This window comes from Pagrus major, chromosome 6 (genome assembly GCF_040436345.1).
Source record: "Pagrus major chromosome 6, Pma_NU_1.0".
NCBI classification, from domain to species: domain Eukaryota; kingdom Metazoa; phylum Chordata; class Actinopteri; order Spariformes; family Sparidae; genus Pagrus; species Pagrus major.
In genome coordinates, this window is record NC_133220.1 from 16745100 (window position 1) to 16768360 (window position 23261).

At 41.7% G+C, this 23261-nt stretch overlaps 1 protein-coding gene across 1 annotated transcript in view; it reads left to right on the plus strand.

Annotated features, from left to right (window-relative positions):
- cacna2d2a (calcium channel, voltage-dependent, alpha 2/delta subunit 2a) overlaps window positions 1-23261 on the plus strand; it is a 161384-nt gene that overhangs the window by 80405 nt on the left and 57718 nt on the right. The window contains exons 5-6 of the mRNA XM_073469195.1: window positions 15710-15754; window positions 21335-21473. Of these exons, the coding sequence (XP_073325296.1) occupies window positions 15710-15754; window positions 21335-21473 (184 nt within the window). The remainder of the gene's footprint in view (window positions 1-15709; window positions 15755-21334; window positions 21474-23261) is intronic.

Here is a 23261-nt window from a genome sequence, read left to right on the forward strand (position 1 = left end):
GGATATTTGAGAAAAGGCTTTAACTGATTTAAAACGAATAATTATGAGCCCTACTTCCCTGCAAAGTCCATTTTTATTCATGGTTGCTTACACTCTGAAGATGTAGTGTTGGGGTGGCTGGGCTGCACCCCTCCCTCCCTCCCTCCCTCGATCCCGCTGGTCCGAGGGAGGGACCTGCAGTGCGGCTGTCCCTTCATCTTAGGCCTGAGGGAGGTTGATGCCTGCCTCTCCCTGCCCGGCTCCGATGCACCTCAATCGGATGTGTAGCCATGCAGGAAGTGGAGCCTGGGTCACAGTGACCACACACAGCACACCTGTTCATAAGTAGCTGCATCCAATATGGCATCAATACCTCCTCAAGTGGAAAAGCCAGCACTCTCTTTAATCCGCCCCGCCCCTGCCAAAACTCTTCTCTCCCTCTGTTTCTCCTCTTTCTGTCTTTGTCCTTTTCCTCTTTCTCTTTCCTTCTTTCTGTCCAGTCAACAGCTTCGTACCCAGCCTTACCCTCCGCACCGCCATCATATTCATATATATTTCTGTTATCTGTATGTGTCTTTAATCAGGCATGAAAACAGTTGGAATATATCATATTGTTGCAAATACTGCAAATGAATCCTAATGGTGCTCCTCTATTAATAATGTATTGGAGCTGATTTCATTTGCCTTTATAATCAGGCCAGGTAATGAATCTCAGCAGGGGCGACTGTGAAACCATTAAAAAAAAAAAAGAATCTCGCAAGGAGGTGGAGTGGGGGGAGGAAAGGAGGAGTGGGAGAGGTAGATATGCCACATGCTTGCAAGAAGATTTTTCCTGTTTGTAGATTTTGCGCTTTCCTAATTTCTCTTTGGGTGAACACTCTGCTGACTGACACTCTAATTAGATTAGGGCTGCATGCTCTTTGGGCATATTAGGAGAACTGCGTTGCATCTTAAACTAGCGGGTGGAGCAGTCTGTCAAATGAAGAGAAAAGGTGTTTATGCATGAGAGACGGTGCGTTTTGATAGAATTTGTGAGCGTGTGTGTGCATGCGCGTTTGCTCCAGTGAGGGTTAGGAAAGCATAATGTGGTTGTTTGTGTTTGACGGCGATTGGGTATTTATTTGTATGTGTTTATTAACGATAGGTTCTGTACCTGGCCCAGCCCATCTGCTCGCCTTGCCAAACTGGTGACGACATAGAAACTCAATGACACGCCTGTTCCTCATAGCGGCTGTGATCACAGCTGTTCCGGTAGCAGTGGACCTCACTCTTCCTCTCGCTCTCTCTCTCGCTCTCTCACTCTCTCTTTCTCTCTCACGCACACATAAGCTTTTTCCTGGCCTAACTGCAGCGCCAGTTTTCTGACCATCCTGACTGCTGGACATTATGAATGTCAAAATGTTGATCATAACAACTGTCGTGTTGGTCGTTCAGGGTTTTAAATCCATTGGAATGAAATGGTGTGTGAAATAGACATTAAAGTGTTGGATTGCCGCTGATTTCTCAAGGTCAGGTGCCCGTCCTTTTGTGACACTCCTCTATTGTGTTGGCAGCAGAGTCATCCCAAGGCGACATGGTTCTTTCAGTGCTGCTTAGCAATTCTCACAGGGATGACGGGAGAACCAGCAACTTCAGAGCCAGATCTCAAAATCTGCTTTGTTTTGTAAACTGAAAATTGGCAATCAGAGAGCAGAGCACTATGAAACTTTTCTGGATAGCATCACTCATTTCAAATATTTCTGTGGGTCCTACAGCTTTGACCCAGTAGATGATTGTGTGTACTGTATAAAAAATATTTAGGAAGATAATTCAATGTTGCTTAACTGTGTAGAGAAAGCCAAAGCCCATTTCTCTGGGTGATAATATTTCCATGGGGTTTCAAGTTCAAAATGGTTTACTGCTTTTAACAGTTCTGTCTGAACACCACCGAATATTCATGTTGCCAACTTCCTAAGGAACATACACTAATGAGGTCTATGGGGCAGCTTGACCTTAAAGTTACAGAAGCACATGTTCACCATGTAGACATTTGAAACACAATACTATAATTGCATTAACAAAGCCAGCCACAAGAAATGAAAACAATCACAGCTGAAGAAATTCTTTGTTGACTAATATTCATAGGATTTCTTCGACTTTGTTGACTGAAGCTGAAAAAATCAATTAAATGATTGTGTTATTGTTCCTCTAAAGATTGAACGCACTGTTGCAGAATGATCACTTAAAAGTTAGGGCTTATTAAAGAGAACATTTGTGGATATTACAGAGGTGCCAGAAATGTGTAATTATTTTCAAGTAGTGAATACTGACTAATATCTTAAAATGTCCATTCAAGACACATTCATAGATATCTTATGGATTCTCTATGTAAAGGTGGGTTGTCTTGTGTTGTCAAGACCTTTATTTAAAGTGACAGTTAAGGAGTTTTACAATTTTCATTCTTAAACTAGAAAAAAAAACTCTCACAGATACTTCTTTCATGTATGCACGCAATTTGAAAATATGATAAATGCTGAGCTTGGCCCAGTTTAACTTAGGTCATGTGTGGGTTCAGTGACAATGACTAATGCTGAGGGTTTAATACTTTGTAATGGTTAGCCTACAGTTAACAAATCTTTTCACAAGGACAGTACAAACAATATCCCATCAATCACATAATCATCAGAAATACCTCTCCCTCTATGGGAACATGTACACTATTCAAGAATTCAGTTTCCCTTTTTACATCAAATGAAAATATTTTATTAGCTAATTAAGTAGTTTCAGCAATGTGTGAGCTCACAGAGTCTGGTTTGGTTTGAATAAGAATCAATGTGGACATGACTACTATGAATCTTCACACTCAGTCACATCTATATTTCTTACAGCTTCTTTCAGCTTTCAGCTTTTTTTTCAGCTTTCAGCTCTTAAAACTATATGTCTATGTCTCTACTTAGCAGCTAAAGAGACATATTTTTATTAATATATATCTCACAGGAGTTGGTGGGGACCAAAAACGGAGGTAAAAGGAGATTTAATATTGGTCTTATATTCATCTGGTGCACAGAAACACGCCTATAAATGCTAATATTGCTCTGCTGGTTGTGATAACAGGCAACAGTTTGTTAATGTTAGCCACATAAACTTACTTAAATAATTTGTTGTGTTGTTTTCACAACTTGCTTCAGCTGCCTTAATGTGACCAAAACTTTCAGTGACTAAGTGAAGGTTGGATAGCATTTTTCTTCATTATAAAATGCCTCCAAACTGCAAAATGGCATTAAATGATTAAATTGTGAGTCTCAGTAAATTGCCAACTTTAAAAAATGCTTCCTTTGTTAGTGCTTCAAATTTTGCCAAATGGAGAATTGTCTCTGGTCAGCATCATTGTCAAACTAATGATATGTTCAGCGATATATTATCAGCGACATTGTCGTCATACAGTTGTTTAACCACTCATCTCCCATCGTATACTGGCTACAGATGATGACCACTGTCGTGTAGCTGAAGGAGGGTTAACATCAAGTGCAACACGTTAGAACAGAGACACAAGATTGGATGCAAGAAAGGACAGAGATTGTGGAGATTGGAGGAAGACATGTACTTTCCATCAGATTGTGATGTGGCAGCTGCTGTACGTTTGAAATGCATTAGTGCTAATAGCTGTGCCATTAGGGGAGAGAGAGGCACTCTGTTGATGGGTTGCCATGATGAAACCAGGGAGAGAGGGGGGGTGACAAAGAGAAGCACAGAGAGAGAGAGGTGTAAGTGAGAAAGCAAGCGAGTGAGGGAAGAAGGTAAAAGAGACGGAGAAAACGGGAAACAGAGATGGAGCCATCTTCCAGGCCATTTACTGCAATCATCACTCTCTAATCAATCAAGCCTTTCATCATAGGACAACACAATCTCTTCTTCTCCCTCTGCCTCTTTCTCTCTTCATCTCCACTCAGCCACCCACTCTCATACATAACACAGTTGTATTCGTATGACCTCTTTCTTGCTCTTCACACATGTATGTTCATCTGTAACTTTGTAATACTATTCATACAGACATCGCCTACAGTGTTCGCCCTCCCAGTGTTAACAGCCTGCACTGTTCTCAATTATCTCTTGGCAATTCTTTGTCCACACTTTCTTCTCTTCATAGCCACATTTAGCCAGTATTTCAGCGACATTCACTGCCCTTAAGTCACAATAGGTCCTCTCCAAGTGTAACATGACCTTAAGTGCTGGGGGCACTAGGTAGAGTTGCGAGGGTTTGTTCACTTGACCAAGTTCGGCTTCTTTCATAATGCCTCTATTTGAGATAATTGGCCCTTCAGAGGAAATGAGCGAGAATCATTGTGGCGACTCTCAGCCCAGCCCTCGAAGCTACCAGCTCCATTAGCCACAGAATACATTAGTCTTATGAGGGCTGCCTTTGACAGATTCAAATTCAGATTCTGGTAAAAATAGACAGAAATGAAGAGACGCCTCACTCTGGCTTTGTTTCATCTCGCTCTACTCTCAACATGTTCATTTTCTTTTTTGTCTTTTGGAAATGTTGCCAAACCATTGTTTTCACACTTTCAACTGGATTTACCAAAAACAGGCAGTAATGAACCATTTGTCCAAGCACATGCATTTAAATATTAGTTAGAAAGGTTTTCCTGCTTAACATTTTTCTTTAATTGAGTTAAACCTATAGGAGAAGATGAGTAGAGCAACGTTAGTAAGCTACAGGTGTTTCATCTGCAAGTGATAACATGTTTTAAGCATTTTTTTTTTACAAACTGGCCATCATGTTGTGCTCTGTATTCCCTAGACTGCATATCTTTCCTTCATTTTTACAGTTTGATTAAGACCTTTTAAGCAAAACTAGAAATAAAATTGATTTTGCAAACTGCACCACAGCAACCAAAACTCTAAAGGATCTCCATAGCCGAGAGTGGGAGTTGGGAATATAGCTATGTGAGCCCTTTTTAAATGCTCACTGATAAGCATAGCCACATTGTATAATCACAAATAAACTGCATCTATTTTCATTGTGAGCAGGTTTCTTTTTTATTTATTTATTTATTTTTTTTACTTCCTTATGGCTGGGCTGAGACAGAGTGCTCGCAGCCTGCCGAGCACGTAATGGAACTCATAAACAGTGTTATCACTGAATCCTGAGCCATGGAACGGACTTCCATCTGCTCGCCACTGGAAGGGAAAGAAATGAGGAGGGGCTATGTGGGGAGAAATTCCTACACAGGTTACAATTTAGCAGAGCCTCCTCCCTATCAAATGTATCTGATCGTGTGGATGCCTCAGTGGAAACTGGGCCGAGGTTTACTTATACTCTGTAAAGGATGCAAACACGCACAGACATCAAAAACAGGCCACTTTGAGTTTGTGTCTGTTTGGATCCAGCCACATTTGATCAGTTAGACTTCACCTTAAACTCCCATTTTGACTATAGCTTCTCCTATCCTTTTGTTGTCACCTCTCTTTCTATCACATGCTGCTCTACTCACAGCTTTGATCAGGCTTTTCGTTGCTGTGGTGACCCAACAGTTAGGTGATTTCAGCTTCTTGATTGCAGACCGCTATAATTTATTTAAGTGGTACTCTCCGAGGTAGAAATGTCCTTTTCTCCTTTTTTGTTTTTCTTCCATATTCTAACTCTTTTCTCTCCATCACCTCTCCTGTGGCTTTTTCTTTCCACATCTCACCCTTAATGTTTCTCTGCTACTTCAAGAGAGACCTCTTGAAAACTCATGCTGTTCTACACTCGAGTGGAGGGACATTTGGCCAAGTCTGAGATGACTCAGAATGAAAGAAACACTGGAGTACGGGAAGAGGTAATGAGAAATGCTTGGGTAAAAAGAGAAAAGTTCAGGTGTGTCAGTAAGCCTTCAGTCAGTAGGAGTTTGCCCAACTGTGATGCTGCATGCTCGCCAGGAGGGAGGGTTGAGAGAGTCGCCCCCATGTCTAAATCCCACTGATCGATTCCCCTGCCTCACAGGAGATGGGAATCAATAGTCAGAGAAATCCAGCGAGCCACGCTGCAGACCTTGATTTTCCCATGGCCAACACCCATGAAATGTTATTTTAAAGGCGCTTCTGGTCAGAGCAGGGTCATTAAAAAAGAGAAGTTAAAATGCACCCAAGACATAGCTCTCTCTTTTTCAGTATTTTCTCTTTTATGCTTTAGATATTGGTATATAGTTTCTTACAGCGTAAATCAGGTGATAAATTGATTTGTTTTTGATAGAAAATGTGTTTTTCGGGCTATTTCATGCCTTTTATTAGAACTGACAGTAGAGATGGAAGGGAATGAGGAGAGAGAGAGATGGAAAACATGACAACAACAATAACCGAGCTTGAATGGAAATGTTGTGGTTCGTGGTGACACCAGTTTTGATAATCGCTTAATATAGAGCTGCAATGATTAGTCGATCAAAAGAAGATTAATCAGCAGCTATTTTTTATAGTTGATTTGTTATTTCAGTAATTTTTCTCTAAGAATATATGTCAGCCATTTGCTGGGTCCAGCTTCTATTTCTGACCACATGATGCTTTTCTGTCACAGTGAATTGAATATCTTTGCGTTTCACACTGCTCACTTATTTTACAACCTATATTATCTTATCCAGTCCCAATCAAAAGGGATGTCTGCAGGAACAAAACTATATATTTCATGTCCAAGACTTCCTTAGTCTACATTGTTCAACAAAAGTGATGTGTCTGAGCAGCCAGGATGTCATTTTGTGAGTGACAGGCTGGTTATGCTGTAGCAGAAGAAAAGATGCCTGCCTGGGTTTTGCTGTTTGCTCGCTGTATTCTGTCCCTGCTGTCCTTGGCGCCTGTCTGCAGATATCTTATAGCCGGCTTTCCCTTTGTCATTTGAATGTTCGAATCATTGTGAGGGACAGCAAGGCATCTGATAGAAATGATTACGGGGTCGAAAATAACAGGTTTCCTTTGGCCGGTGCTGATTGTTGATTGGCCACTCTCAGTCAGCCTGTAAAGAGGGGGTGGCGACTTTTTCAGGACTCTGTGTGGACTAGCGGTGGTAAAATGGCTGAAAAACATGAGCGAAATGAAAAGCTGCAGTCAACCCTCCAGGAAAAATGGAACCTGGAAACATTTCTCTCCGATAAGTGGAGCTCCGGTGTCGCACCGAGCTGCAGTGGGATTGGACAAGGAGGTCCAGACTGACTACCAGATTGTTTGTGATTGGTCACCCCAGCTAGAGATACCATAAAAATGTTAGAATGGGGATAATTGCATTTGCTTTATCAAATCCCTCCGGAATCCAATGATAGCGTTAATATTGCCGTGGCCTGTTTATCTTATTTGTCTTTATTTGGTGTTACAGCACCTCTCTCCTGCTTCTCCTCCGATGATCAGATTGGGGGGCTTGTTTGGGGAGGTGTTGGCATGCGTGTGTCATGTTGGATAGGCTTTTTATCTGGCACTGTGTCCATGCAGTGTGGTGATGCTATCAGTGTTAAAACCTGCTCCTCAATGGAGCCCTGTCAGCCAACAATGGAGAGCAGCATTACCCAGAGTGCAGCAGGACAAAGCCCTCTTTCCTTATCGCTGGATTGGAATATTCACAGACTGATTTAACTGCTTTTACCAAGGGGAAGTGTCAGGCTCTGAAAGGAAGAGACAGCACAGCAGAGATGAGAGAGAGTGAGAGAAAAAAAGAAAAAGAGGGAGGAAAAGAAGAGAAAATAGGATTCTGTGACCTGCAGGATGTTTACAAAGAGACGTTTAAAGAGCAGAAATTGCAGATTCATGGGGGGAAATTGGGGGCATGAAATATAGCTTGGCATATGTAACCTTAATAATTTTTAAATTACTTATTTTTAATTTCACAATAATCAAGATGTCTCTCTTCCTCAATTGTTCTTCTGCTCCTCCCTCACTCTGTCATCTATCTCTTGGGTTGCTGCCCATCTTTACGAGAGCCTTTGAAGTGAGCAAGCAGTTCGAGGAGGCACGCTGCTCCGTCTGAAGAAGAGGAGCAAGACATTGATGAGATATGCATGGAGAATGCCATTCACTTTGCTGAATTTGCACTGTGTATTGGAGCTTTAATCTGGGGGCACATTTGTTTATTGGCATACAAATGAACATCTGCATGGAGCTATGCTTGGACGCTATGGTCTCAGCAGCTCCCTAATCGCTTAAAAGCCTGGAGATGCAGAGCATGCCAATGAGAGAGCTGGAGAGAGGGAGAGAGAGGGAGGGAGGCAGCCGCGCCCAAGGCCTCCGTCATGCACTTCTATATCAGAGTTTCACTCTAGCTCAATAGCTCTCTCTCCCCGTCTCTGTCTGTCTTCCAGGCCAACAGTTTAATATCTAGTTTGCTGGTTGACTCTTTATTGACTTGACATTATAAAGAGGCATTTTGGTGACCTTCAATGGTTAAGACAACAGCCATATTTTTCAGACCAGACACCTCAAACAGCTTGTCTGCATTTATTTGTAAAGTGATGAGACAGGGCACTGAATGGCTTCTTCCAGGATAGAGGTGCTTGGTAAATGAACCTTTAAATATAGAAACAAACACTTCAAATGGAAAAGAAGTGACTGCACCAAGAATAAAAAATGTTTCCTTCCCAATAACAATTCCAATACCTGAACTTGCGCATCGGCCGATTAAAGATATACATAAATATTTGTATTATTTTTAATAGTTGTGTCCTACTAACCCTGTATTGTTGTTATATGGTTGCTGTCATTGTTGTATAATCTGGATCAGGTTAAACTTTTGACTTTTAAGAAGAAATAATAAATTCAGGGCAGTAACACAACTAAATGTTTTAAATATAACTATATTGTTTCTAAAGCAGCAACAGTAATATCCCTATAAACTCAGTAATATCTCACTGGAAACATATGTCATGTATAAATAAAATGAATAATATTCCTGATATCAAAATATTGAGTGTTTTTAGTTTAAAAAGAATGAAGATGCCTTGCTGATTCCACTCCATGTGTGTGTACTGTATGTGGAGATGGTCAGCAGAGGAGAGGCTGCAACATGTGATAATAAATTACACCAAAAACGTTAAAAAGTACTGATAGAATAACCGTTAACTATCAACACTATGATATTTCATAATTTAGCCCCATTGCCCATTTAATACTATTTAATATTTTGGTACCCATCCCTACTCACCTATTCCCCGATACAGAATTTTTAGCTGGATTGGAGACATTTCTGATACTGGTGTTGGTATCAAAACCTCTTATTCTAAGAATGAAAATATCATTTTATTAATAAAAAACAACAACATTTTTTACAGTCTTTAGTAGAGTAACACACACAAACACAGCTGCCTTCATGAAGGTCATACTGTTCAGTTTGTTGAAACTGTTTGGGTACTGTTAATTAACAGTATGGTCCTTTTTAAAGCCTTTAGATTTTTTGGTGTTGAATTGCATCATACAGAGATCTAATATTTTGTCTTCAACATTTATGTTAATTAGGGTAGACTCTCACATCTCTGTATAACACACACTCAACAACACCTCAAACAAGAGCCTTTAAGATGACCATGAAGTTGGATGAATCAACCAACACTTTCAGCAAAAGCTGAGCATCATAACCTTCATGAAGGAAAAATGTATGCAGGGCTGTTGTATTAGTCGGCATTAGGTTTAGTTTATTGGACTGCTGTCAGGAGAACAACCAATAAAAGGTTGTATTTCAACTCCATTTTTGCCACGTGGACCTGTTTAACTTCTGGATCTCACATTTAAAGTACAAGTAAAAAGGATTTTGGTCAACACACTTCCATGAATTAGCATTATGCCTGCCCCCAGTAGAGGATAGGATTTAACATTCCCTGAATCAAAGATGAATCCACCAAAGAACAAGAAGTCATATTTTATTCAACCCAAGCAATTCAAGATCAAAGTGCTTTAAAGAGCTTTTAGATCTCTGACAAATTTATAAATTTCTGTGATAAATTTGCCGCTCTTTGAAAAGTATATTTCAGGAACTCACCTTTTGACACCTGTGCAAGCTCGTGGGTCATATAAACTAAAGGAAATGAGCTCAACACATTCGTTTCTGAGGCGTATTGTGATTTCAATTTGACCTCTCTCTTTCTTAGCACGAACGCCCTTGTATATATATTTCCTTTACGTTTCAATCTCCAGATGAAATTAGATGTCAGTCATTTCTTACTTAACATACGTACATTATAATGCGCCTCTGTGTCGTGTGCGTGTGTGTGTGGTTGTATGTGTGTGTGTGCACCAGAGTCGGAGTGTACTCAGAGTATGCTCTTAGCCCCGAGGATTGCATTCCCCCTCTCACTGGAGAGGTCTCGCCAGAATGTCTTGAGTTTCATACTGTTTGACACGCAGAGATGGGATATAAGGATGCTGTGGAAATGGAAGGACAGAGGGAGAGATGGGTAGAGACAAGAGGAGAGATTGGAGTGGAGGAGATAAGAGGAGTGAGAATGTATAGTTCCATAACAGCTTTGCTTCAAACTTTATGTAAGCAGTTTTTCTCTGCAACCAAATCAAATTGTTTAGCTTTTCCGTCTTTATTCAGGTTGCATTTTCACACTAAATAAAGCTTTGTGTGTTAGTGCGTGTGTTTGTGTGTGTGTGTACCTTATGGGCTGATGTGCGTGGGTTAATGAAGAGCAGTAAATGAAATCCTTTATTGTGTTTGATATAATGTCAGCTTCCATTAGGGAAACTGGTTCTACGAATGATTGCTAGACTATCGGGGCCAGGAGAGAGGTTCAGTGTGTGAGCGCGTGTTTGCGTGCGCGTGTTTTCTGCATGCTTGTGTGCACACCCCAGGGCACGGCGGAGGCACCGAGTGTGTTCTGTAATTATAAAATCATTAGCAGGTGTCCAGAGGAGATATGAATATGACTGTAATCTGTCCCCACCCATGATGGAGCGCTTGTGTCACACTCAAATGTCAACCTGTCTCAGCCAGCCCATTGAGAGAGCCCTGAGATTCAAAATTCAAAAGATTTAGTCCCAGTTACCACACTCAGTCATTACATGTACCCCCACATATGACAGCCTTTATGTACCAGCCATTTTTCAATCACATATTGTTATCCCCTGCTCCACCGGATAAATCATCTGTCAAGGTCCTCTTCACATATTATGAAATCTTTGAATTTAAAGGCTCCGACCTTCACTTGAAAGGAGATTTTGAAGTTTAAATGTGTAACTACAAGCCATGGGTGACATTAAAATAACATGCAGCTGGTACGGATGACAACAAAACACGCTGGCAGAGGAACAACCTCCTCAGCCGATGGACTGACAGGCGTTCAGACAAACAAAAGACAGGCAGGCATGAATCTGGTCAGACATAAAAACGAGCAGACGTTGTAGCCCTGGCGAGGAGACAAAGTCACATTGTAATCTAGAGCAGAGGGGCGGTTTCTATAGCAACAGTAGGCATCTAACCTACGCGCCACTGCTTTTGCTGAAATCTGAAATTGGCGAGAGGAGGCTGGTATTGAGGATAGAGAGATTGGGAAAGATGAAGATAAGACAGGGTGGAGGAGGAGGAGGAGGCAGAGGGAGGAGAGAGAGGAAGCAGATCGAGATAAGGGCGAGGAGAGGAAGAGGAGGAGGGTAAGGAGATGAGCGGAGGAAGATTGATGTGAGGGAGGGGCAGGAGATCATCACCTGACCTCAGTGTTTGTCTCCTGTTTGGAATTTGTTGGTCCACTCAGCATGATAGATTTAATTTACTGATAGCACTTTGTGTCAGTGGGACTTTCTCCGACTTTGTGTGTTTCTCTGTGTGTGCACACTCGGCCTTTTGCGTGCACTTGCTCTGTACGTACATTCACAACTGCATACATACAGTATGTAAGTGTGTTTGAGCATGCGATTATATGCTATATATGTGTGCACCAGCAGGGTGCACAGGGCTCTGTGGAGAGACGAGTGTGGGGTAATTGCTGGCTTGGTTTTTGTATCAGATGTGTGTTTAACCCAGACCCTGAGCCCATAGAGACCTGTGACCAGCCACAGCAGATGGCCATGCTACCCTGGGGGCCACTCAGAGGGTCATGGTGGCCTAGGACTCATCCACATGGAGCCACCTCTTCTGTGCATGTCTGTGTGGTTGGAGGCAGAGGGTGCAGTGTTCAGTAGGTTCAGTGTTCAGCGGGTTTATTTTCATGATATTGCAGAAGGCAACAACTTTGTTAGTTAAATAACTTCATTTATATGCTATCTTGAAGCTGTTTAGTCCTACTGTAGGTATTGTAATAAATGACTATTTCAATCCAGTATCAGTGCTGTTTCCAATCATATCCCATCTACTCTAAATATAGGATTAGAGCTGATTCTGTTGCAGCTTTTCTGGTCTATTCAATTATATTTTGTGTAACAATTCACTTAAAGTCCCCATAGCATTTATAAGTACTATAGAAACATTTGTATTAAAAGTAAAGCTTGACTGATTTTTTTGGGCAGATGTTGGCCTATCACAGATACATCGGTACTGGCGTATATGCTGAATCAAAAAGTGACTCAAGATACAATTCGATTCATGATACATCCCCAACAAAAGTATCACTATTCTGCGATAATCAATATATTGCAAGACAATCATCTAACAGTACATCACAATATCTGGCTAACTAAAGAATACAAAATAACCCAAAAAAGGGAAATGATGTATTTATTCACTGCATTGTGGTGTCAGTTTCACAGAACTGGACATGAAGTTTTAGCTTAGTGCCTCACACACTGACTTCAACTTGTCCATGTGTGCCATCATTTTCATGTAAAATAGCCATAATCTGATCATTATTTGTTGTCATTGTACTGATAATTGTGCTGCAAATATGCTTTTCACAATTGTTTGATAACCACATTTCAGGGATCATTGCAAACAATGTGTGTATATCAGCCAATATATCAATATCTAATTCTTTTTCCTCCTTCCTTTTGGTGTTGGCATCTGCTCCAAAAATTAAGTATCAGTTGGGCTCTTATTAAAAGTAAGTGTAAGTGTTTATTTAGGTATTTATCAACAACTATAACTCCTCCTGTGGGCACCCATAAACAGAAAATGAATGGCTATTTAGTATAAACATTTGCAATGACATGAAATAGGTCTTCACAGGAGGAAGCGATGATTGCTGACAAATGCAGTACGCTAATAAACACTTTTAATAGACTTGTATCTGCCTACAACTACTACTAACTCTAACCCGTTTATATAATGTTTGTAAAGACTAAATAGGGGGCTTTAGTATAAAAAAATGCAACATAATTGAAGAGAATTGCACAGAAAGGAATTTTGTGCTACTGATGCTTTTACTAATGCTGCTCATGCTAAGGATCTACTGTATGTACACGGTGTGGGTTTAGCACGGCTAAGTGATATGTACAGTGTAAACAGTAAGGTAAACACAGCTGTCCAGCTGAGCAAACAGACATGAAACCAAAGACAGATGGGTGACAAATAAAAGGAAAAACCAACATGAAACGTCTCAGAGCAGCTTCAATGCTCCTTTGCAAACAGGCAAATGGAGGGATGAACATTATTTTTTACAAAAGAGTTTTCATGATGGTGGCGGTCCAAAACTTTAATTAAGTGTTCAGCTGGGTTTGAATCTTTTCAAATTCATGCTCGTCAAACTAGCCACTGACCTCTTGTGTCCTGTGTTTTCTGATCGTTAATTATTTTTTTTCCCCTTTGATTTATCACCTGTCTCTATCCTATATATTGTTATTATTAGTATGAAAGAGCAGTTATAAGGGAAAGGTACAAAAAAACACTGCAGTGATGTAGTGTAAGCAAGGGAGCTGGAGTGTTGGACCTCTCACTAAGCTCTCTCTTCAGTAATGTGTGGTATGTTTATTTGAGTGCATTATTTGTTTGAGTAAAGCTGCTGGACGGTGTCCCTTGGGTGCAAGGAACCGAGCGTTTATTTACAGGAAGCAGTCCTGAATAATGAGTTGTAATGCTGCGGTAGTGAGAGTAAACTCTTTAGAAGCGAGGGACCAGTCTAAGCAGGACTGGGCTCCAGATCAATCCTGCTGGCAGACACAACAACACTGTTGCTCTACCACAGTCTCTCTCTCTCTCTCTCTCTCTCTCACTCTCTCTCTCTCACTCTCTCTCTCTCACACACTCTCTTTCTCTTCTCTCTCTGCAGAGGCACGGGCTATTTTTAGCCTTGGCAGCTCTTTCCCCGCTGCACCCGCCACCACTACCACTACCACCACCACCATCACCACCCATTTCTCTCCTCTCAATTCATCCCTTCATATTGCCTCAACCTCAGCCTCCATCCTAACCCTAACTTAACCCAATGTAGTCCCTGAATGATCCAACCTGATCCCTCCTCCACTCAGCTCCTTCCCTTCCCTCCTCACTCCTGATCCCTCTGACAGAGTCGGGGAGGCAGAGGGAGTGCTGGTAAGATGAGGAGATGTGTCAGGGGGCAGATTTTGCTACCTCCTCTTATCTTGTCCGCGCTCATTACCCAAAGACACAAGCTGCGTCCGGGCTGGTTCGCCCCATGTTTGATGTCAGTGTGAGTTTTGATCATACTGTGTTTCTTTGGTGAGTTGTTAAGGACTGAGCTGAGCTCATGACTGACTCCCTGATTAGCACTGGAGGCCAGCCAAGACCCCGGTCATGGTGTGTAGAGAGACTCTCACGCCAAAGGGGACTGAAAGGAAGATGGGGGCTGACAGAGAAAGGGAATACTGTAGGTGTGTGTGTTAAACAAATGCAGACAGTGTGTGTGTGAGACAGCGGGAGAGAGATGAAAATGGTGAAAGCGATCAAGAGACAAACAGAACTTGAGAGAAAAATAAGTCAGACTGAGTAAATCATGTGTGAGACTCGTACAGTAGACTGTCTCTTTCTCTGTCAGGCGTCCTCCATCATCCGACCATGACCACAGCTCCTCCAGTGAGGGCGAGTCAGTTACTGTGGTGCCCTTGAGAGCACGTCCTCAGCCAGCCTCCTCATGGTAATGAGGCAGGCCCCACAACCGCTGCTTGCTGCGTGTATCCGCTGCCCGCCCTCACGCCGGCCACTATGGGAGATAAGGACGGCAGTTCAGAGGAGGAGAGGATGTCAGCGTGGCTAACAGCCTGGGTACGGGGGTCTCTGCTCAGGGGATAAAGGCCGGGAACGGGGTGGCAAGAGGCTGAATCTGGGGCTTCGGCTGGTGATGGGCAACTGTAGCTGGTAATTAGAGCAAAATAGAGCAACACAATTGCATACATTTACATTATTTTCCTTTTTCCTTTTTCTGTTTCTTTCCTCCTGTGAGAGCGGTTTGCCTAGACTAAAACACAGCCAGCTGAGGTTGATAAGACTCCCAGAGAGAGTAATATTTTGAGTTTATTCTTCTCTCACTGCAAACCACTTTACTCCATGTCACATCTGAGCTCATACCACAGCGCCACACACACTTACATTTTTCAGCAGTTTTCCACAAAACATGAAAAATGTTCCAACACGAGTTCAAACGTGCTGCATTTTTGGCATCATATAAATGAAAAAGATGCATTACATCCTCTGATATCTCTACAGCTATCTGCTCGCCTTCTCATGACTGTCATTCCACATCACACTACTCCTCCTGTGTTCTGTGATGCTGATTATATTCTCATGCTGAACAGTGTGATGGAATATAACCATGACTCTCTCTAGCTCACCACCGCAACGAGTCGGGGCTGATATAGACGCTGCTATATCTTCTCTCATCACCTGTCTTTTCCACTTTTCTTTTCTGCACAGGAGAATGCCATTTCATACTACGATTCCAAAGCGGATTCAGACTATGTGAGTACAGTACGGACTGCTCTCCCCCTCCCTCGTCTGCCTGCCTCAAACCCCGAGTCCTACCCGCTTCCCATCCTTTTCCTGCAACCCCACCCTACCCAACCCTCCCCCTGGCCGCCTCGGTGTTGATGCCCCCCCCCATCCCCTCCGGTCACAGGCCCCTGGGCTGTCTGTGTGTGTTAGTGAGGTGACACTGCTTTATGGTGAGTTGGTGTGACAGAGCAGAGGCAGGCCGACATGCATGTGACAGTGACTTCAACTGTCCTCCCCCAGTCTAATATCCAGAGTTTTCTACCCTCGTCACGGACCCTCACTGTTTCCACTGGGGACCTGAACTGTGAAGGTTGTTAGTCTATCAAGATACCTCTGACCAAAACAAGTTCTCAAGTCATATCACACTTTCTTCCACCAGAACACCATTTCTATCATGTGTGTCATTAATACTGGAGGATATCAACGCTGTTCAGGGAAAGACCTGCATTCTGGGTAATGGTGTTTCCTCCAGGAAGTCTCTGGTCTCACAATGTCACCAGTCTGGCCACAGCCTGCAGATCCACCTTAAGATAGGTCACACTCGGAGCCTGTGCCTGCTGATTGATTAAGTTTCGAGGAAGAGTGCAAGAATCCCCCCTAGATCACCAAAGCACAAAAAGATGGGAAGAGAGTGAGATAGAGAGGGGAAGAGACCGAGAAAGGGAGGCAGAGGAGCAATAAATCATGGTGTGATTTTCTCTTTGTGCACGCCACTCCTGTGATTAATGACATAGCGCTTTAGGGCCTGTCAGCACATCTAATTGGAGAGCATCAGTCATCATTAACATGCCACACTAAGGCCGAGCCAGTGACACACTCCTGACCCCCACTTCACCAACCCCACACCACCCAAAGACAGCAGCAGAGGTCAGGCAGAGGTCGTCCCTCCAACCCAGCAGTCGCCCACCAGTACTCACCTATCTGAATCTTGATTTGTTATGTGATGACCCCTTTCAATTACGGCACCATCACTGGAGTGAAAATCCTCTACCTTTAGGGAGATATGATAAGAATTCTGTTCTAAGAAAGGTAAGTGATTGGCTGTCTCTCTTTTATCCAAGCCTTGTCTCCTCTATTTCCTATCCTGTACTCTATACCTCTTAATTTCTCCTCTTGTCACTGTTCCCTTGGTATAAAAGTACCTTGTGATGATTCTATTTGCCAAAGCACGTCTGATGTTCGTTCCAGTGCACTGGATGAAGAACATTTTATTTATTTGTCTGATTCAAGGGCGGATATTTCATTTCACCTTGGGGGGTGGGGGGACAGTAAACAGAAGTTTACATCTGCAAAGTTGCTACTTTCTAGAGGTCAGCCATCACCAGCACACTCCTGTGCCACAGACGCCTGTACCTGCAAAATGTGAGCAGAGGTGCTGGTTTGTATAGCGGACCAAACCACCGTGAGTAATATCAAGGGGGGACCCAATCTTTAAAAACTTAAAAACACATTGTTTTGCATTTCTAATTAGTGTATTCAATTATTTTATTATATTATTTGATATTATGTGTTTCTCATTCAACTACCTACCCAATCTCAGAACCCATCAGCTATCGCCTGATAATGATAATAATGATTTAGCCTCTGATAATGATCTCAGCCACTCCGCCCCCCATCACTTGTTTCTGCTCTATAACTTGGTGAGAGGGTAGATCACAGTGTTACATACATGTTTACTTCAAGATACAAGTTTTCAACTCTTGTCTCTCGCCTTCAGTCTGCATTTATATGCAGATATCTGTCTATAGAGATTACTACCTTCCAGCCCCTTTGAGTTCTTTGTAATAATTAAACACACAGATTTTTTATTGTTTCTTTCCTTTCTGCACTGTCCTGATCCTTTCAAGCCTATTGGCCACTGGTTATAATACGTGTATGTCTGCAAAAACAGACAAGATTAGCCCCCACAGTCCTCGTTCCCCATAAAAGATTATAACATACGCTTCAGCAGAGAGCAGACAAAGGTAAAATGCAAATATTCTTTGGTCTGCATGAACCCACTTTAACTGCATTACCATAATATTGTCAATCATATTTCTAGGCTTTAATTTACTTGAAGGGCAATCATCAAATATATAAATTATTACAAGACTAACTATTCTAATGGTTAATCAAAATTTATAGGATTCTTGCAGTTGTAGCATTCTATGGTATGTGATGTGTTAAATCAAATGTGTTAAAACTGTAATGTTATTTTTTCTGCAGGAATCCTTAATCCTTTAAAGGGTTGTTTTCCTCACTATCTCACTCTTTACGGCTGTCATTTAAATAAACGCCCGCCCACACACACACACACACGCACAGACTTACAGGGTCATAAGTGACACGTTTCAGGTTCGCCCTGGTAGGCTAAAGGCGGGAATGAAAGAATCTTCAAAATGTCATCTCTGGCCTCTTCAGCCTTTAATTAAACCTTGAGAACGGGGAGATAAAATTAACAAATTGGGTAATGAATCGAGCAAAACAGGTGGTGGATGGTTGAAGAAAATGAACCAATCAGTCTTTCCTGTGTGGATTTATTCAGCTCCTAATTAGAAGCTGCCATGGTTAATTATGATTGGGCTCTTCTGAAGGGGAGAAAAAAACCTCCTCCCTGCCCGACATTGACAGAATTAGTGTCAGAGTGAGTGATAAACAAACACCTCAACCTCACAGTTAGTGCTGTTAAAAAGCCAGCATCCTTAACCTAATCAGCTGTACCGTGAATCCATAGTCAACCTGCTACTTAAAATGTACTTCTCGACTTTTTACTGTGTCAACAAATCTGTACTAAACCAACATTAACCCAAAGTTGAGGGTATCAGTTTTGATAATGTCATCATTTAACTTAAATGTAAATCTGACAGCAATTGAATAGGTACCACTGATAGTTTAAAATGCCAACATTTTTGGTCAGCAGTACATTTTATTCTATTCTAGAGTTGTGTGATTTTATTATTCAGCTAAAACAGGATATGACCTGGAAGCATTCATCCATTACATCAATTTGCGAATGGAATAAATGATTACATTACCTCTGTTTTAACATCAGTTCAGTTACAGACTTGGATATTTTTAAAGAACATGGAGTATTAAATTGGAAAAGTGTTGAACCTGTCAAGCTTTATGGTTGCCAGATTGGAGCCTCAGGTCAGGTCCCAAAGGTGCAGAAAAAAACAAACACAGCAGGCTAACAATCAGGCTCTTCTCAACAGGGCCCGAGACTGAAACTAATTTAAAGAAATCATATCTAACCTGGCTTATATAAGGACCCTTAACGTGACAGTAAAATGTCAGCAGGTTCCTTCCTCACAACTTCTCACTCGTTCAGTTTAGCTGATCATTAGTTCCTGTTGATCATTAGTGATCAACAGGAACTTTGTGGGACAATAAAGCACCTCCAAATTGTAAAAATATAGAAAAGTGCTTCAGCTGTATGAATTCTTTGCCTTTTTGTTTACTTACTTTACTTTTGCTCTCAGATTCCATGTTAAGAAAAATCTAAAGTGCTTTTGCTTGACATTTGATTTGGTGAGGCCAAACTAGGGCTGAACATTTAATCAAAATTGACATATGTGCACAGGGACAACAGGTGAAAACGAGCATTGTGCTATGTCTGATACAGTACATTTATTGTACACTGTCCCTGTTTTAAATAAACCAATGAACAAAATAGTTTCAAATATGGCCAAGTGCAATATCTAAATCACAGGAGCTGCAATTTTTTGATAAGGGTGAAATGTGTCACAACGTACCGTTATAAAAGAAGCATTGTGGTGCTACAGAGATGCCCTGCAGATTATATTCTACAGACGTAAGGGAACATGCTTGTTTGATACAGTCCCCAGCAAAAGTCACTTCATCATTTTTGTAGTTTTTTGCAGAAATTACCATTCCCACTAAAATCCTGACTCATATCAGAACTGTCAGTCAAATTCATCACAAAGTTATTTGTTTTTGGCATATCGTTCAGCCCAAAGCCAAACCATGTGTAACAATTTTGAATCAACTGCTTGATGATTGGTATTTAAGTGATAATTGGTTTGTTGAATGTCAAGTGTGTCAGATCAGTACGCATTTATCCACCCTAACCTATTTCTTTCTGGTCATATGCTGCACTATGATGATTTAAGAGTCGTAGAAATGAGAGCTGGTCTCTGTCATTGACACTGCATTGTCCCTCATGTTGACTTTCAATGGGACTTCAGCACAACTGTCCCCAGCTTGTAATTGCGTTTTAATAGTCAATTAAAGTTGGCCCATCAATCAATTTCTGCCATGGACATGGGGTTTTGATTTAATTTCTCCAAAAAACAAACCATTTTTATGATGTCAGATCCAATTAACCCATGCTGCTTTATTACAATGCAGTCACACGTTTGCTGCACACAAAGGATTCATTTTGAAGTAGATTTTGTTTTTGCTCTTCAGCAGACAGAATGCTTGAGGAATGATCAGAGATTTGAGTTTTGTTTTACTAGTTATTCAATGAATGAAGGCTAATGAAGGATGACTAATAAAGGAAGAATGATAGAAGCATGATGCCAGACAGTGCTGAAGGCTACTTCTGTATGGCAGTGTATCAAAGAGCTCAGTGCATGAACACACATTAATTAGATTGTGTTTGTTTCAAAAAAGACTCCCACTATGACCTCCCACATTTTAATTTCTGAATGCTGGTCTGTAAATGTGAACTCTTCACTGTGCTATTTTCTGAGGATGCATCTAACAGGGTTATAGCGAGCCCTCTAAGGAAATGCACTGAAATCTGATCAAGAATAAGCTAATAAACTGAGCCGGAGAGAGTGGGGTTATATCTTGCTGCCATTTTATTTCACGTCCCACAATCACTTCCTCCTGTGGGAACAGGCACAGATTGTACTCCATTGATAACTTATCAAGATAAAAAGCTTAAATGTCACTTTTGCCTTTTTATCTTCTGGCTTTCTTTGATATCTGACACTTTCCTAATGCAATATGTGTGTCAGGCTTTCTCATCATGCACAATGGCCGGGCTGAGAAGCTGTAAAAGTGCCATAACACATTTAAAATATGCAGAATTAACACTGTTTTCTGTTTAAACATTCACAGGCGAGAGAGAGGAGAAAAGCCTGATATGAAAAATGCTTTAATTCGAGTGGGTGGGAGACTAAACAGTGATTAAGTGGTGTTGGTTGCTAGTTATTGTTGGGGTTAATTTGTATGGCACCTCATGTGTCTGCGATAGTCATCTCGGGTACTAATGAGTTTCTCTGTTCAGCGTCTGCTCTGATACCTGCTGTTGTTCTCTGATGAGAGGGAGAGTATAGAGCCACCTAAATCTGGAGGCAGACAAGAGGCGGAATAATTGCTATTTTTGTTCTTAACGTTATCCAAATGCTGTGTGAGTCAGAGAGAAAGATAATGTACTGTATGCACCAGAGCCACAGATGGGCGCTGTAAAGCCACAATATGGGAGGTGACAGAATGCGGTGCTATATTTGCATGTTTCCCCCGTTTTTCCAGCCATTCATTGTTTTTGTTTGCTCACTTGGATTTGTGCGTGCGTGCATGTGTGTGTGTCTGCAGGCGGAGGATGGAGAAGAGGAGAACCCACTGGAGACCTCGACGTCTTTGGAGTTGGAGTTTGTGGACGATCCGAATTTCAAAAACAAGGTCAACTACTCTTCAAGTGCGGTCCAGATTCCCACAGACATATACAAAGGCTGTAAGTGTACAAGAATACTTTTTCTCATTTGTGTTTGGTGGAAAGGTGAGAGTTCATGTACTGAAATCAGACACACAGAATGCCACACCCATTACAGTTACCTCAAGACCTTCGCCTCTTTTCTTTATGTAGCCAATATTGTGCATAATATAATTACTCTAAAAACTTTGTTAAAAAGTGTTAAATGCAAATCACTGACTGTAAAGTAAAAAGGTTCTTACATACACACAGCAAGCAACACATGGTCTTTGACACTGACAGAGGTGATCTTACCTGAGTATTAAAAGCCCAGCGGGACAGCACTCAGAGCTTCTGTAATGTGACATATTTTCCGAGTGAAGTGGAATTACTGGGCGAAGCATCAGTTCCAGATGGATTAAATCTGGGATTGTTCACAGATTGCAGCAAATTTGACAAAATGCCGATTTCTACATATTGTTGCTTCGAAACTTGCCTCAAAATTAATGGTATCACTGTCAAGTGTGGTTTATATCGTGGTAGGGGTCAGCTTGTTGGCCCAAATCACGATTGGATAAATGTATGTGTATGCCCTCAAGCGTTTGATCAGACATAAAAAAATCTATCAGTGTCTCACGAGATGAAAATGAGAGATTGTGATAGTGCTGACCGCAAATGAACATGTGAGATAAACACGTGGTGATAAAGAAAATTCATTTTTATGTAAACTCTGCGTTGCAAACATTTAACCTATAAGATAGAAGATAGGTATTTGGCCAATCAAATGAAGCCTGAGCTAGCCATCAGCTACCCTAACATTAACTGGTGTCACTCTGGTGGCGACTTGGAGGTTAGTTAGCACGATGGCTGAGTAAGGAGAATGTTTTTTATGCTCAATAATCTCAAATATGTGCTGGACTAGACAGACTAGACAAAAATCAGTGGATGAAAGGTTTGCGTTGCTGGAGTCTGTACTTTCTAAAATATAAAGCATATAGAGAGATTTTTGGCAGCAGTTTTACCTCCAATCATGTATGTATCAAGATCTCCACAGGCTGCTGAGCCATAGATGGATGACAGCCGTCTGTCTTGAATTGACCTCTCCCCTCTCTCTCAGTATGTTAGCTCAATCTCTATCTCCCTTTTATCAGCCAGCACTTTAGCACACTAACATGATTTTAGATGACAGACGGTCTCTCACACCAGATCTGTACTGTATTTTTTTTTGTTTTTTTCCTGCGTGGGCATGGTCTCCCCCGCTCGTGGACCGTGCCCTTCCTGCCTGGCACCGTGCTGCCCCGTGGACTTAACACCCTCCTCAGTCTGCAGCTGCCAAATGGACAAAAGGGAACACATGTACCTTCTGGGACTCTGATTTCACTTGGCATGTTCCCTCTGTTATCCACCTCTAACCTTTTGGACGCTCTCTGCCTGCCTCTCTAAAGACACAAAAACCAGAGCATGTGCACACAGACAGCCACTTTGACAGTGGCAATTTTTTTTTTCTGTTATTGTGTAGCTCTTCGCCTCCTTTGTTGAACAGGCAGTGTATGGCACCTGTCTGTAACAATGCCCTCCAGCTGTGTCTGCAGACAAATCTTGTCAGAATTAGACTCTTGGTTCAGGAGGAGATGTCAAAGGCCACAGCTAACTCACAAAAGAGCAATCAGGCCTGCATATTGTTCCCAGAGCCATTTTGTGGCAGCTCTGGTTTTCCTGTCTGAAGATATGAGTCAGAGAATAAAGGCCTCTTGATTGAGGGTGGTGGAGACTAGAAGACTAGAGTGGTACAGTGCATGAAATGAATTTTTTCTCTCACTTTTCTTCTGT